A 16,999-nucleotide genomic window follows, 5' to 3' on the forward strand; every position below is an offset into this window, starting at 1 on the left:
CACCTCCAGAGCCACGAAAATCCGGCACACTCGTCTTCTTGGCCGCATCCTTGGTATATCGAAAACCGGCCAGACGCGAGGCCCCGAGGGTGGGTCCCATTCCTGCAAAGAACCAAAGTCAGCATGTAATTCCAGGTCAGAGTCTTCAAAACAACTCTGAAAAGGAAAATAAAAGAGATATTAAAAATAGAAATAGAGCTGTTTCTGAAAATGCAAGCAAAGGTATCACTGTTAGGCACCATCATCTTAAGCTCCACACTCCGTAACGGACGGAGATATTTCATCCAGAAAGTGATAGTTTATATGTGAAATGAGCTGCCAGAGGAAATTGTTAAGGCAGATACTTCAACAATATTTGAGACACTTGGACAGGTATATGGATAGGAAAAATTTAGAGGGATATGGGGCAAACACGTTAAATGGGACTAGCATGCTCAGCATGGGCTAGGTAAGCCAAAGGGCCTGTTTCTGTGCTGCATGACTGTATGACTCTACCTTTCCCCTCTATATATCTGTGGTACAATTTTCCAGCGAAGTTCCCATAGCACAGTTCCTCAGTACGGAATCCATATGAGGGATACCAAGTTCATTTTCTATGATACAGTCTCTCAATGTACTCTGGAGTTAAACTGACTCTTCCAGTGCAGCATACAGTCGGATTGTGACCTCTTTTTGGGAACACTACTCCCCAGTAAGAAAATGCAGTCTGTAAGTTGGTTTGTTCTAAGTAAAATGGGAAGCTAAACCAGGCCAGGACGTGCATTGGCCTTTATCAATCGTGGGATTGAGTTTAGGAACTGAGAAGTAATGTTACAGTTATATAGGACCCAGGTCAGACCCCACTTGGAGTACTGTGCTCAGTTCTGGTCACCTCACTACAGGAAGGTTGTGGAAACTATAGAAAGGGTGCAGAGGAAATTTACAAGGATGTTGCCTGGACTGGGGAGCATGCCTTATGAGAATAGGTTGAGTGAACTTGGCCTTTTCTCCCTGGAGCGACGGAGGGTGAGAGGTGACCTGATAAAGGTGTACAAGATGATGAGAGGTAACCCGAGGTAATTTCTAAAGTAAGTGCATGTTTGGCACAACTTTGTGGGCTGAAAGGCCTGTATTGTGCTGTAGGTTTTCTGTGTTTCTATGTGCAGTGAATAGCAGGCTCCTGTTCAATGCTGTGGAACATGAGACCTCGGGATACAAGTACATAGTTCCCAGAATATGGCAATACCGGTAGACAGAGAGTTGAGAAAGATGCCTTCATTGGTCAAGGCTTTGGGTATACATATAGGGATGTCAGTTTATAATTGTGCAACATCACATGTGCTGCTTTGTGTGCTGTTCTAGTCACCAGGCTATAGGAAGGATGTGATTAATCTCAAGAGAGTGCTGAAGAAGTTCACAGGAACATTGCCTGAATTGGCGGGGTGGGGGTTGGGTTAAAAAGAGAGTTTGGATAGTTTGAGGCTATTGGCCCTGGAGCACAGGATGATGGATAACGTTATAGAGGTTTATAGAATTATGAAGGACATAAACAGGACAGATAATCAGTCTATTTCTAAGGGTAAGGAAGTCCTAACCAGGAGGGCATAGGTTTAAGAGGGAAAAACAAGTTACAGGCAGTCCCTGAGTTACAAACGTCCGACTTACAGACAACTCATACTTACGAGGAAGGAGAACGCTGTCCGCCATTTTAAGTCAGACCGCGATGCCATCCACCATTTTAAGTCATTGCCATTGACACTGTGTTGAGTGTTTAACTTTGTATTTGGCTTAAATTTTTCTTAGTAAGATTCACCCTGACCCCACCCCCCTGGTGGCTCAGTGAGATCAGCGCCGAGCTCGAGTTCGATCCAGTGACAGACCACTCCCGTGCCGGGTTGATGTCGATCCAGTGACTCCCGTACCATCCGTGCCGGGTTGATGTCGAGCTCGAAACTCGACCTTGTAAAAAAAACACTGCCACCTCCAGTTTAAATTCCCACGTGGAATATTGTGGAGGATCAAATACCCAAACCCAGTACAGCCCCCACTTGTCCCATTTAGCCTGTCTCAGTGTGGTGGAGTTCGGGACCCGCCGCCCGCAGTGTCTCTGTTCCATTGACAGGAAGCGATCGCGATTGAAAATAAAGTGGAAATACTAAAGCGTTTGGAAAGAGGTGAAACGCCATCAATCATTGGAAAAGCGTTAGGCTGTCGGTCAACGATCGAACAATTTTAAAGGATAACAGATAAAAGTGAGATTAGCGGAGCATGTGAAATGTGAAATGAAAGCTACAATTATTACTAAGCAACGCAGTGGTTTAATTATTGAAATACATGCGTTTCTTAACTGTTTTATATGCATAGAAAGGTCAAATATATACTATATACTAAGACAAACGTTTGACTAACTGACGCTAAATAATACCGGATGTACCTGTTCCGACTTGTTCCGTACAAACCCGACTTAAAGGCAGACTCAGGAACGGAACTCGTACGTAACCTGGGGACTGCCTGTAAAGGGGTTCTAAGGGGCAAGGTTTTCTCAGGGGATTGTGTTTTTATAGAACAGTCTGCCAGAGGAAATCGTAGAGGTGTGTACAGTTATAATTTTTATAAGGCATTTGGACAAATGCATGGATAGGAAAGGTTTAGAGGGGTACTGGCCATGCACAGCAATTGATATTAGTGTAGATACGGTTGGCACGGACAAGTGAGGCAAAGATCTCTATGAATCTAAAATATTCCATTTTTAAAATATTTCTAGTTGGTCTGAGAGCACTTTAAACAATTGGACTAGTTTGACAGATTCTAAGAGCAACCCACACTAACAGATTCTCTGCCCTCTTCCAGCAAGCTGAGCACTGTGGTGATATTGAGGAGCGGGGTCGAATCCTCATCTCACTCCTGTACAGCAGTCAGCAGGGAGGCCTGATTGTGGGAATTATACGCTGCGTTCATTTGGCTGCCATGGATGCCAATGGTTACTCTGACCCCTTTGTCAAAATGTACGTAAGCCTGTAGTTGATGCTGTTTGCTGCACCCTTCTTCACGTCACAGTTTCTTTGTGAATATCTGTTTATTTTCCTGTTCTGCTGACAAACAGCAGTCACAAGGATGTTGCCTGGATTAGTGAGCATGCCTTATGAGAATAGGTTGAGTGAACTTGGCCTTTTCTCCCTGGAGCGACGGAGGATGGCCTTGCTTCCTTTCAAAGCTTTATCCTGCTTTCTGTCAATCGTGCACTGTCACAATCACCTCTGTTAGATGGTATAAACTCTGTAAAATAAATCCATTCCCTGATTCATTATGGTCTTTATGATTTACTTCCTCAATGTCTTTGTTTTCTTTTACTCACTCCCACTCCCTCTCCCTGTACCTCCTGCTGCCCATCTCCCTCCCTCCTCTCTCCTTCACTCTTCCCTCCCCATCCCCATCTCTCCCTCCCTCTCCCCACTCACCCCTCTCTCTCTTCCCACTCTCCCCTCTCCCCCTCTCCCTCCCTCTCCCCTCTCTCTCTTCCACTCTCCCTCTCCCCTACTCTTATTCCCCACCAGTTTTTCTCTCTCTCAGGGAGATGCTCCCCAACTCTTCTCACATTAGTGTCTACCTTTCCCCTGGGTGTTTCTCCAAGAGGAGACATGGTAAACATACCATTCTGCAATGATTTATCCATGATTTCTTTAATGACTACTAGTTAAAAGTCACCAGACCGTGAGAAAACAGAATTGGCCTGCGGAGGGTATGTTTCATTTATTTCTCCTTGAAATGACAGAGGCTGAGATGTTTTCATCACCTGCATTTAGGGCTATTGCTGTTAACTCAGAGATGTGGGTGAAGCTCTCCTGAGCTGGTTAGAATGATGCACCAGTGTGAAGACTGAATTGGATGGTTGCTGTAAGAATTACAATGCCCTGTGTACCTTTTAATCCTGAGGAGCAGAGCGTTTGAATTGAATCGACTTTATTTCTTACATCCTCATGTACATGAGGAGTAAAAATCTTTACGTTATGCCTCCATCTGAATGTGCAATCATAGTAATTTATATAAATAGAACAGTCAATGTAACATAGAAATACGCTCAAGTCAGTGTGAGTTAATCAGTCTGATGGCCTGGTGGAAGAAGCTGTCCCAGAGCCTGTGGGTCCTGGCTTTTATGCTGCAGTACTGTTTCCCAGATGGTAGCAGCTGGAACAGTTTGTGGTTGGGGTGACTCGGGTCCCCAATGATCCCACTGGCCCTTTTTACACACCCGCCCTTGTAAATGTCCTGAATCACGGGAAGTTCAAGTCAAGGATTTAACCTTTTGTAATGTCCTTTGTTGCTGAAAGATGAAAAATTAACAGGATTACTCTCTCCTCAACCCACCTCCACTGCAGAGTGTCCAGATTCTCGCTCATATCTCAAACTGAAAACCAGTTGCCATCCAATCGACCTGAGCTCCATGATCTGTCCACAGTCCGTAGCCTGGGACAAAAAGTGACTGCAACCTCAGTGTCCTCTAGTCAAAGCTCCCGTTTCCATGGGAAACAAGCCCCTTTCTCCACATTCATTGAAATGGCCTAGGATAACAAGTTTGGGCAGCCTCGTGGTGCTGTTTGTGGAGCATCTGCCTTTCAGCTCCAGTGATGCAGGTCTGTCTGAGTTTATGCCACATGGGTTTCTCAGGCTGCTCACAGAGACATGTGGCTGATAGCTTCATTGCCCTCCCCAGTACGCCAGCGTGTAGGTGAATGGGGAAGATTGATAAGACAGTGGAGAGCACCACAAAAGGGGATGATGCAAGATTAGTCCATGTAGACTCAGTAAGTCAAAGGTCCTCTTTTCTCTCTGACCCTCTGTGGAGGGACTAAGCAGTTAAGGTAGTTGGTTGGGGTGCACCCCAACACAAGTCAGCACCTTTAGGAGGTGAAAGAATGAAAAATAAATCCACTCATAGGCATTGAAATCCCAACAGAATGTGTAAAAGAGACATGGGTTAACGCTTAAAATTTCTCACTGTGGCTGAGATCAAGTAAATGCAGAACCAGAGTTTTCCCACATTCCCAAATAGCTGCTGTAGAGTGGCATTGCAGGGGGCACTTAGCTGATGGACATTGAGTGGCAGCAGGAGACTCCAGAAACAAAGAAATTAATGAACTAACAATCTCCAATAAAATCTGCTTTGTACTGTATAGTCTTTAGAAAAAGGTTTATAAACAACTTCTTCATGTGAACTGTGAAGAAATGTTGGGCTCTCTGTTGTAAATAGCAAAAATTCAAGTGAAACAATAACTCTATTTTCCCTAGCAAGGGGTAAATTAAAATGAAGTGGAAGTGGCTGGATGAAGAAAGCATCACTTCATCCACCATCTTGATCTAATTGAACAGCAAAAGCAATGCTGAATGCCCCCGTCTGTTCCAGTGACAAGTGTGTTGGCTCTTCTGGGCGATTATTTAGAAGCTTGACAACAATCTTTTGGCTTCTTTCAGCTGTCTCAAGCCTGACATGGGTAAAAAGGCCAAACAGAAAACACAGATCAAGAAAAAGACACTGAACCCTGAATTTAATGAGGTGAGATGCACAAATCTTATGTAAACGTTCCGAGGAAATGAGATCTTTTAGTAATTCATTAAGAAAAAAAACTTAAAACTAATGGACACAATTGACATATAATTTTTAAACAACTTATAGCACCTGGCATTGTCTTCCTAGAGTGCTTCCAAAAGGGTCAGATGAATGCTCAATACTTAACCCTGATTAATATTTCTTGTAAATAGTTATGGTATAAAGATGCCAAGTATTCATCTCCTAAGCAACACACACACACACATAAAATGCTGGAGGAACTCAGCAGGACAGGCAGCGTCTATGGAAACGAATGTTTCAGTCCGAGATCCTTCTTCAGGACCATCTCCTAATATTGGTATTGGTTGATTATTGTCACATATCCAAGATACAGTGAAAAGCTTATTTTACATACTGTTTATACAGATGAAATCATTACAGTGCATTGAGTAAAATAAAGCAAAACAATAAAGTGTAAAAGCTACTGAAAGAGTGGCGTGTAGGTAAACAATAAAGTGCAAGATCTCAGCTGGGTAGGTTGTGAGGCCAAGAGTACATTTTACCATACTGGAGTCTGATAAGTGGCATAGAAGCAGTCCTCAACCCAAGTGGTACGTGCTTTCAGGCTTTTATATCTTCTGCCCGATGGGAGGGAGGAGAAGAGAGAATGTGTAGGGTTTGATTATGCTGGCTGCTTTACTGAGGCAGCGAGAAGTATGAACAGGGTCCTTAGTGGGGAGCCAGGGTTCTGTGATGTGCTGATCTGTGTCCACAACTCCCTATGCTTTCTGTGATGTATTCGTAAAAATTGGTAAGTCAATGGGGTATTTCTTTAGCTTTCTGAGGAAGTAGAGGTGTAGTGAATTTTCTTGGCTGTGACGTCATTGTGGTTGAACCAAGACAGGCTATTGCTGATGTTCTCACCTTGGAACTTGAAGTTGCCAACCTTCCAAATCTCTACACCATTGATATAGACTGGAACTTACACACCAACCCCATTTCTGAAGTCAATCACCAGCTCTTTTTGGTTTTGATAACATTCAGAAAAAAGGTTATTGTCATAACATCATGACACTAATCTCTCTGTCTTCTGCTGTACTCCAATTCATAATTATTTCAAAGCTGAGTTCATCTGCCACAATATAGCACCAACACTAGGTAACCCTTCCTATTGTTAAATGTCATTATTGGTTTAACAAAGCTATGTGGTGATGCAGATGTGTACTACCCCATTCAGCATTACCACAGCCAGGGCAGAACCTGGAGATGGGACTTGTAAAGCAGAGGCCAGAACATAGGTACCATGCTGCATCAGCAGCAGTTGACTCCTTGTGCTGATTCTGGCTTCAAGCTGGCATGGAGAGGGACAGCTGGACTGCAACCCACTGCAGTTGGAGACCCGACATGTTTAGTGATGGGAACAAAGGGTGAACAATTGTCATAGCCTTGGGAGAGGAAACTCAAGACAGCTTTATGGTGAGATGTAATGCCTGGGGATTCCTCAGCAGGCGAAAACGAAGTGGAGTCCCCTTCCAGAATCAAGTCAAGTCAACTTTTGTTGTCGTTTCAACCATAACTGCTGGTATAGTGCATAGTAAAAATGAGACGTTTTTCAGGACCATGGTGTTACCATGACATAGTACAAAAACGAGACTGAACTACGTAATAAGAAAAAACAGAGAAAGCTACACTAGACTACAGACCTACACTGGACTGCATAAAGTGCACAAAAACAGTGCAGGCATTACAATAAATAATAAACAGGACAATAGGGCAGTAAGGCGTCAGTCCAGGCTTTGGGTATTGAGGAGTCTGATAGCTTGGGGGAAGAAACTGTTACATAGTCTGGTCGTGAGAGCCCGAATGCTTCGGAGCCTTTTCCCAGACGGCAGAAGGGAGAAGAGATTGTATGAGGAGTGCATGGGGTCCTTCATAATGCTGTTTCCTTTGTAGATGCAGCGTGTAGTGTAAATGTCCGTGATGGCAGGAAGAGAGACCCCGATGATCTTCTCAGCTGACCCCACTATCCACTGCAGGGTCTTGCAATCCAAGATGGTGCAATTTCTGAACCAGGCAGTGATGCAGCTGCTCAGGATGCTCTCAATACAACCCCTGTAGAATGTGATGAGGATGGGGGGTGGGAGATGGACTTTCCTCAGCCTTTGCAAAAAGTAGAGACGCTGCTGGGCTTTCTTTGCTATGGAGCTGGTGTTGAGGGACCAGATGAGATTCTCCGTCAGGTGAACACCAAGAAATTTGGTGCTGTTTACGATCTCTACCGAGGAGCCGTCGATGTTCAGCGGGGAGTGGTCGCTCCGTGCCTTCCTGAAGTCAACAACCATCTCTTTTGTTTTGTTCACGTTAAGAGACAGGTTGTTGGCTCTGCGCCAGTCCGTTCGCCGCTGCACCTCCTCTCTGTAAGCTGACTCATCGTTCTTATCACAGTAAGACCTTAATGTAAAGGACCTACAGTAACTTTGCCCTCTGCCTGGATGCCAGGGTTTACTGGCAGAATGGGACTCTGGGTGATTTGTGCATTTTGCTGTTAATTTGATGTAAGGATTGCAGCACAAAAATCCTTTCCTTTATTCAGACTTCAACTGTCTTCAATTTTCACTGTTTATTGACTTTCCCTATTATTCAGAAGTACAGAGTTTTTGTGGTTATCAGCGTGATTCCTGTTTTTGTAGGAATTCTTCTACGACATTAAGCACAGTGACTTGGCCAAGAAAACCTTGGAGCTCTCTGTGTGGGATTACGATATTGGCAAAGCCAATGATTATATTGGTAAGTAATGACTTGGACTGATTTTACTGAAGGGAGTATGGCTCAGCTTCTAGACTTTAGCTTTTAAATGTTTTTAGTTTATAGATTAATTCCTGTGGAATCAAAATCCATATATTTGAGGTTTTCACAATTATCACAGTTCTCTCCAGACACTGACACTTGATGCAATATGAGCAGTTCCACATTCAATTCCTCTTTTTGTGACAGATGCAATGATCCAGTCCATGTCTTCCAATATATCCATTCACAATTTCATCTCATTCTGTTATTGTTAGATACTACCCACTAGGCTTGAGCAAGTAACTCATGAACTGGCCTAAAGCATCTTGATTTCCTCAGGTATGTTAAACCTCGGGATTGAAGAAATTGTGTTCTTTTTGCTTTAATGATCTGGCTTTTAATTTGGCTCCTTCAGCCTGACTTAGCACTCTCACTTTTTGTCATCCTGTGAGAATTACTACAGAAACTAACTTCCTAAAAATGCCCTGATAAGCTCCCCCTTTGCTGTAAATGCTCCTGGATTATTTATTTCTTTAATCAAAGAGCCCAATTACTGTTTATTAATTTTTTCTTAGAGGGCAGTTGCTAGTTGTTTCAGACATTGTACTTGACTCTAGATGAAACATAAAGTGTTCCTCTCATTAGTCTCCATGTGGTATCAGGTACTTAGTCATCTAAGCCATGAAATTGAGTTATTGTCATACAGAACTAACCGAGCTTCAGCCCATCTGTCTGCCTCCGCTACTGAGCACCCAATTAAACTAATTTACCCCTAAACCCAATTTATCCTCCCCACATTCCCATCAATTGCACACAAAATACAGAAGGAACTCAGCAGGTCAGGCAGTACCAATGAAGAGGAATAAGCAGTCAATGTTTTGGGTCATGACTTTTAATCAGGACTGTAAAGGAAGGTGGAAGAAGCCAGAGTTGTTCTCTGGATCTCCAGCATCTGCAGAATCCGTTGTGCTCCCATCAATTTCCACCACCCGCCTCCAATTTTATCACTTAAAGTAAGGATCAATTCGCAGTGACCAATTTACAAGGTCATGATGTACTGTACAGAAGCAAAATTGGGCCATTTGGCCCATCGAGCCTGTTTTGTCTTTCAGTCATGGTTGACAATACTCCTGCCTTAACACCTTATCAATCAGAGCCTATCAATCTATGTCTTAAATACACCCAATGACTTAGGCTACATAGCCCTCTGAGACAATGAAAATCCTCCTCTTCTCATTATTAAAAGGACATCGTAGGACACACCACAAATTAACAGTGCACTGATGATGTCTCTTCATATGGTGACGAAATGTTTGCAGATGGATTGCCAAGATCGGAGAACAACTCAACCCAACCATTAATCACCCGAGTTACACATTTTCCAAATTATTTCCAAGGATGTCCCTTATTTGGAGGCTTCTTATCAACTAACGTGCATGTCTTTGGGATGTGGGAAAGAACTGAAGTACCAGGGAAAACCACATGCTCACCCCAACAAAGACAGCATCAGAGGCCAGGTCTGAACTTGGGTCACTGGAGCCATGAAGCTGTGGCTCTACTAGCTGTATCTCTGTCTTGTTACTTAATCACATGATTCTTTGTCACATGAAGGAAATTCTAAAGCAAGACACTTGAAAGTTTCCTTGTTGCAGAACAGCTTTTGCTTTGCCAAACACAGCTTACAGTCTCAGTCTAAGTAAAATAGAGGCAGTTTAAATGGAGTAATTTAATGAACTGTGTTTCAGAAGAAATAAAATATCTCTAGCACGTTGGTGTTAGTGTGTTTGTCCAGGTGAACAGTTTCATAAGGATGAGCCCACATTTCCAAATCAGAAAGTTGTAGGTTCAAGTCCCATTTGAGAACCATGTTCAAAAGTCAAGGCTAAAATTTCAATGTGTTGAGTATGTCCCACACTGCCAAAAGTGCTGTGTCGCAGAGATTCTATCTGTCCAGTAAAAAAGGTTGAAAAAGATTCCAAGAGGCTAACTGTAAAAAGGAGAAGTATTTATCTCTGGGTCCAACCAATAACTTTCCTTCAACCAATATCACTGAACCAGTACAGCTGAATTTAGAGAGCCCCGTCTAGATATTATGATGTCTCAGGTATATGCTGCAAGTCAACTGTCCTTACCTTCTTACCTCATTTCCTGTTTCTACTTTCTGGCCTTATAATTGCGTTTATTCCATCTTTGCATGGAATACAGCTGAAGTTTAACATGCTAAATCCATGCAGCTTAACAGTCCAAAGCACTGTTGTTCTTTGTACAGGCAAGACCTATCCTCTGGATCTTTCTTTTGGATAGTGACTTGGAGTTGTCTGAAAGACCTGCCTCCAAACATCAGACAAGGTGCTCAACAGACCAGGCAGTTTCTCCGAAGGAAAATAGACAGTCAACATTTTGGATTGATACCTTTTAATGCAGTTTGACCCAAAATGTCAGCTGTCCGTTTCCCTTCAGGGTACTGCCTGACCCATTAGGTTCCAGCAGCACTTACTTGTCACTCCAGATTACAGTGTCTGCAGCCTCTGGTGTCTCTACCTCTCCAAGTTCTTTAATAGACTCCAGCCACTATTAACCACATAGTTAAGTCTTATTAAACTGCAGAAATGGGAACTCCCATGACTAATGAGGTTAGTTAGTTAGTTAGTTACTGCCTGTTATGCCACTGGTGATTCAAGCAGCAATGAAGATACTGTGGCGACCCACTTTCTGCACAGGCGCACCGGCTCACAAATAGCCCCCGCGCGGGGGGAGACTTTGGTAATGCACCTCTGACGTCATTTCCGCCCAGAGAGGGTGGGCGCTAGGGATTAAATGCCAGCGCTGCGAAGTTTGAATAAACTAGTCTCCAAACGACTTACAGACTGTGTGTTGTTATTTCAGCGCTGTGTGTAGTACATCGCTACATTGGTGACCCCAACGGTCCAAACAGGATTTGGACCAAAGATGACCGACTCTTCATCTGTTCATGCAGTTTCGCTAAAACTGCCGACTTTCTGGACGCTGCGACCGTGTGTGTGGTTTAGCCAAGCAGAAGCCCAGTTCCAGATTCGGCAGATATCCTCTGATTCCACACGTTACTACCACGTGGTGAGCACCCTTGACCAGGAGACGGCCGCCCAGGTTGCGGATTTCATACAGTTGCCCCCAGAAGAAGGCAAATAATGAAGCATTCAAAGCGCTGCTCATTGGGACCTTTGGCCTCTCATGGTGTGAGCGGGGTGCCCACCTGCTTCACCTGGACGGTTTGGGAGACAGACTGCCGTCAGCATTGATGAACGAGATGCTGTCCCTGGCTGACGGACACAAGCCCTGCCTCATGTTCAAGCAAACGTTCCTAGAGCAACTGCCCAAGGACATACATCTGCTGCTGGCCGACGCAGATTTCAGCAACCCCCGGAAGGTGGCGGCCCGGGCAGAAGTGCTGTGGAAAGCCAAGAGGGAGAGCATGGCATCCGTTGGTCAGATTACCAGGCCATGCACCCAACAGCAGACCAGATCAGGCCCGGCAGGGGGGCGCACACAACACAGAGTACAGACTGGTACATGCCGAGACTTTCCAGACGTTCTCCCTGGGTGAAGCCAAGTTGCCGGCCCCACATCTGGACTCCATCACGCTGTCGGACAACGAATTCACCAGAATCCTGGCGGACTTTCCATCGATTCTGGCACCGCAGTTCACGGCAGCCATGCCCAGACACTGGGTACAGCACCACGTTCCGACCCAGGGACCACCCCTTCACACCCGTGCACAAAGGCTCCCCCCGGAAGAGCTCAGCCTGGCGAAGGAGGAGTTTAAGAGGATGGAGGAATTGGGGATCGTATGGAGGTCCGACAGCCCATGGGCCTCCCCCCTGCACATGGTGCCCAAAGCAGCCGGGGGTTGGAGACTATGCGGCGACTACCGCAGACCGAACGAGGCTACCACTCCAGACCGCTACCCCGTGCTGCACATACAGGACTTTGCAGCAAACCTGCACAGGACAAGAATCTTTTCCAAAGAAGACCTCGTCCGGATCAAATCCCGGTGCACCCTGAAGACATCCCCAAAACAGCACTCATCACCCCGTTCGGGCCTGTTTGAGTCCCTCCGAATACCATTTGGCCTGAAGAATGCTGCACAGACGTTCCAGCGGCTAATGGACGCGGTGGGACGCGACCTGGACTTTGTGTTCATCTATTTGGACGACATCCTTATAGCCAGCAGTTGTCGTCAGGAGCATCTGTCCCACCTCCACCAGCTCTACTCCTGCCTGAGTGATTTCGGCCTCACGATCAACCCGGCCAAGTGCCAGTTCGGTCTCGATACCATTGACTTCCTGGGCCACAGGATTACCAAAGACGGAGCAACACCTCTGCCCGCCAAGGTAGACACGATCCGCCACTTTGCCCGGCCCAACACAGTCAAAGGCCTGCAGGAGTTCGTTGGTATGGTGAACTTCTACCACCGTTTCCTTCCTTCAGCAGCCCGTATCATACGCCCTTTTGTACACCCTGATGTCGGGTAAAGGCAAGGACATTACTTGGGATGAGGAGACCACGGCCACTTTCGTTAAAGCCAAGGAAGCCTTGGCAGATGCCGCGATGCTGGTGCACCCCAGAACGGGTGTTCCAACCGCCCTCACGGTGGACGCATCTGACACAGCAGTCGGTGGGGTGCTGGAGCAACTCATCGAGGGGCACTGGCAACCCCTGGTGCTCTTCAGCAAGCACCTACGACCACCCGAACTCAAGTACAGTGCTTTCGATTGGGAGCTATTTGCACTGTATCTGGCAATCCGGCATTTCAGGTACTTCTTAGAAGGCAGACCGTTCACCGCGTTCATGGACCACAAACCGTTGACCTTTGCGTTCACGAAGGTGTCCGATCCCTGGTCAGCTTACCAGCAGCGACATCTGTCCTACATCTCCGAGTACACGACGGACATGCAGCATGTCTCAGGAAAGGACAACGTCGTGGCGGACGCACACTCCAAACCAGCTGTCCAGGCCCTGTCCCTGGGGGTGGACTATGCAGCACCGGCAGAGGCACAGCAGGCAGATGACGAGATGCCCAGCTACAGGACCGCAGTCTCGGGTTTGCAGCTGCAGGACTTTCTTGTAGGCCCAGATGAGAGGACCCTCCTGTGCGACGTGGCTACCGGCCAACCTCGCCCCATCGTCCCGGCAGCCTGGAGGCGGTGAGTTTTCAACTCCATACGTGGTTTGGCACACCCATCTATCAGGACAACCGTCCGGCTGGTCTCCAGCAAGTTCGTGTGGCACGGACTTTGCAAGCAGGTCAGTGAATGGGTCAGAACGTGCATGCAGTGCCAAACAGCCAAGGTGCAGCGGCACACTAAAGCCCCGCCGCAGCAGTTCGACCCCACCCACCGGAGGTTCAACCACATTCATGTGGATATCGTGGGCCCCCTACCAGTATCCCGAGGAGCGCGGTACCTCCTAACAGTGGTAGACTGGTTCACGAGGTGGCCAGAGGCGGTCCCGCTCACCGACACATCTGCCGATTCCTGTGCCCGAGCACTGATCGCAACCTGGGTAGCACGTTTCGGGGTACTGGGCCACATTACCTCCGACAGAGGCGCCCAGTTCACCTCCAGCTTGTGGTCGGTTGTGGCCAGCCTGTTGGGAACGCAGCTACACCACACTACTACCTACTACCCACAATCGAACAGACTAGTGGAACGCTTCCACTGACACTTGAAGTCGGCTCTCATGGCCCGCCTGAGAGGACCTAACTGGGTGGACGAGCTTCCCTGGGTCCTGCTTGGAATTCGCACAGTGCCCAAAGAGGATCTGCACGCCTCGTCGGCTGAGTTGGTGTACGGTGCGCCCTGGCCGTCCCGGGAGAGTTCATACCAGCCCCAAGGGGGCAAGAGGAAGAACCCGCAGCAGTCCTGGACAGGCTACGCAAAAGGCTCGGCAACCTGGCCCCCGTACCAACTTCACAGCATGGACGGACCCCGACCCATGTACCCAAAGACTTGCAGAACTGTAAGTTTGTGTTTGTACGAAGGGGCGGACACCGGGCACCGCTACAGCGGCCGTACGAGGGGCCGTTCAAGGTGATCAACAACAATGGGTCCACATACGTTCTGGACATTAGTGGGAGAGAGGAGATTTTCACGGAGGACCGACTCAAACCAGCCCATGTGGACTTGGCACAGCCGGTCGAGGTTCAGGCACCGCGGCGCAGAGGCAGACCTCCCAAACAGAGGCTGATCCAGACTGTGGACATTGGGGGGTGTATCGCCAGTTTTGGGGGGGGGGGTATGTGGCGATGCACTTTCTGCGCAGGCGAACCGGCTCACAAATAGCCAGCATGCAGGGGGAGACTTTGGTAATGCACCTCTGACGTCATTTCCGCCCGGAGAGGGTGGGTGCTAGGGATTAAATGCCAGCGCCGCGAAGTTTGAATAAACTAGTCTCGAAACGACTTACCGACTCCGTGTCGTTATTTCAGTGCTGTATGTAGCACATTGCTACAATACTCCATCTCTCTCTGTCCTTGGTCATCTTCTGTTGTGCACCCGTGTGGTACAGAGTCCTCACTTCTGTCTCTACAGTACAGTGCCAAGTTGTCTTTGGTCTCCCACGTTTTCTCCACCTTCAGGAGTCCATTGGAGCACTGTTTTGATGACGGAGTCGGCCTCTCTTCTCGTCACCTGCTCAATCCATATCCAAAATTTCCTCTTGGTGATTGCGGCCATGATCTCTTGATGATATTGAAGGAGTAGAAGGTGGTTTGGAGTTTTTTTTTGGCCATAAAATGCAGAGGATCTTCTGGAGGCTCTTGGTCTAGAATGATGGCAGCTCGGTGTGGTCGCTATCTGTCGTGTGCCAACATTCTGACCCGTACTAGAGTGTGGACAGAACGGGTACAGCTCGGTGTGGTCGCTGTACTTGGTTGATCCTCATATGTTGCTTATTTATCTGAAGACGTTTCTAGCTGAGGTGAGTGGTATTAATCATCATTAGGTGTGAAAGGCAGTGCTACTATTCATAATGATCAAGTCATTAGACTGGTATCTGGAGAGAAAGTTAAATTGAACTGCAGCAGCTGCATAATTTAAATTCAAGTAATTCGACAAATGTGTAATGTTAACAAAAACTAGTCCCCAGAATGGTAAACACAAGCAATTCTGCAGATGCTGGAAATCCAGAGTAACACACACAAAATGCTGGATGAACTCAGCAGGTCAGGCAGCATCTACGGAAAGGAATGAATAGCTGATGTTTCTGGCGAAGACCCTTCATTGAAGTTACAGTGTAATTGTAACCCCAAAACTACTAGCTTGCTATATTAAAAACAACAGTTTCACTCTTTCTCTTGGAGAAAGTAATCTGTCATTCTTATCTAACTACGCATGACATTGTGCCAATCAGCTGAAAGAGTGCTGAAAGCTTAGAGAAGGGCAATAAATAGTATTTATATTTCAGGAAGAAATCTAAATAAAGATCATCTTGCACTTGTATTGCATGTCAGATCTCATTTAGTGAATGGTGGATCCCTAATTGGAATTCTATGACTTGCCTCTCTCTAAACCAGTGACAGTGGTCTAAGGCCATAAAAGTAGCATCAGGTATTTTTGCTTAGCTGCAACTTATTTCATTGTTTCAGGTATCAGAATGTCAGCATTTGGTATCTTGTAGATCTCTTATTTGACACGCTAGAAGAGCCATGCCAAGCAGCTTATGCAGTGCTGTTGATGTTCTAAAATTATGCTGAGGAACAAAATTGATCACCATTAGATATTTAGTCAAGGTCCTTAAGAGGAACTTCATCACTGATGTGCCTGAAATGGAATAAACTTCTCCCTCTTGAGTCCAATGAGAGGAGGAGGAAGGCCCAGATTCTTATCCCTTGCAATGTGTCTAGCACTCCTCAGAGGAGCCAGAGTGAAAGATCTCTGATTGAACTCATCCCCTGAGTACGACATCCATCTCTCACAGAAACCCCCTTGTCAACAATGTCTTCAGTTTCTTGGCAGTGCACACAAGAATGGAGTGAGTTTGTAAAATAATTTTCCATCATATCAACCCTCAGTTGGTTCCAAATGAAAATAATCACAATAACAACTCCGAGAGTTTGAAATGGGGAAAGCAAATCATTTAGGAATGGCAGAGCTGAGAGTCTGAGAACTTCTGTGATCTTTCTGGACCACTGAGTTTAGAGGGGACCTCTGTGACTGGCAGGACATTCATCTCCTCCTCTCCTTACCCTATGTTCCTACCTCACTTCTATATCCATGTTATGACCTCATCATTGTGTTTGTCACAAGTTTTGGAATTCAGGGGGGGAAAAAAAACAAAAACAATATGAAAGGAATCTACAAAAAAGAGAAAACCTGAAAAGCTAGAAATCCAATTGAGCAACAGATTCTGCTAACTGAAACATTCTATTTACAAGCTTGGGTGAGCAGCAGATCTATCAAGCAGGAGAAAAAAAGGCTTAAATATAGAAGTTACAAGTACAGATTTGTAAATTACTCTCATTCTGATATGACTATGATGTTTAACTATTTTTATAAATGTTACTGTAAGGAGCAGAATCATTACGTGGTTTGAAGTTTTATCTAAAATAGGATGGTGCAGGGCTGAGGGGTTGTTCAGAACTCAGAGGTTTAAGGGTTTGAAGGATCAGGATAGAGAATATAAAAAAGGTCAATCATTCCACTACTAGAG

At 46.0% G+C, this 16,999-nt stretch overlaps 1 protein-coding gene across 6 annotated transcripts in view; it reads left to right on the forward strand.

Annotated features, from left to right (window-relative positions):
- rph3ab (rabphilin 3A homolog (mouse), b) overlaps positions 1-16,999 on the forward strand; it is a 269,820-nt gene that overhangs the window by 242,110 nt on the left and 10,711 nt on the right. For 4 of the 6 annotated variants that reach the window (XM_059987937.1, XM_059987936.1, XM_059987940.1 and 1 more), the window contains 4 exons: positions 2,830-2,984; positions 5,449-5,530; positions 8,215-8,311; positions 11,198-11,362. In XM_059987937.1, coding sequence (XP_059843920.1) covers positions 2,830-2,984; positions 5,449-5,530; positions 8,215-8,311; positions 11,198-11,340 — 477 coding nt within the window. In that variant the 3' untranslated portion in view covers positions 11,341-11,362. Of the gene's footprint in view, positions 1-2,829; positions 2,985-5,448; positions 5,531-8,214; positions 8,312-8,586; positions 8,616-11,197; positions 11,363-16,999 lie in introns of those variants that run through there. The other 2 variants (XM_059987941.1, XM_059987939.1) reach the window with 2 other exon arrangements.

The sequence above is a fragment of the Hypanus sabinus genome, chromosome 13 (assembly GCF_030144855.1).
Source record: "Hypanus sabinus isolate sHypSab1 chromosome 13, sHypSab1.hap1, whole genome shotgun sequence".
Classification (NCBI taxonomy): domain Eukaryota; kingdom Metazoa; phylum Chordata; class Chondrichthyes; order Myliobatiformes; family Dasyatidae; genus Hypanus; species Hypanus sabinus.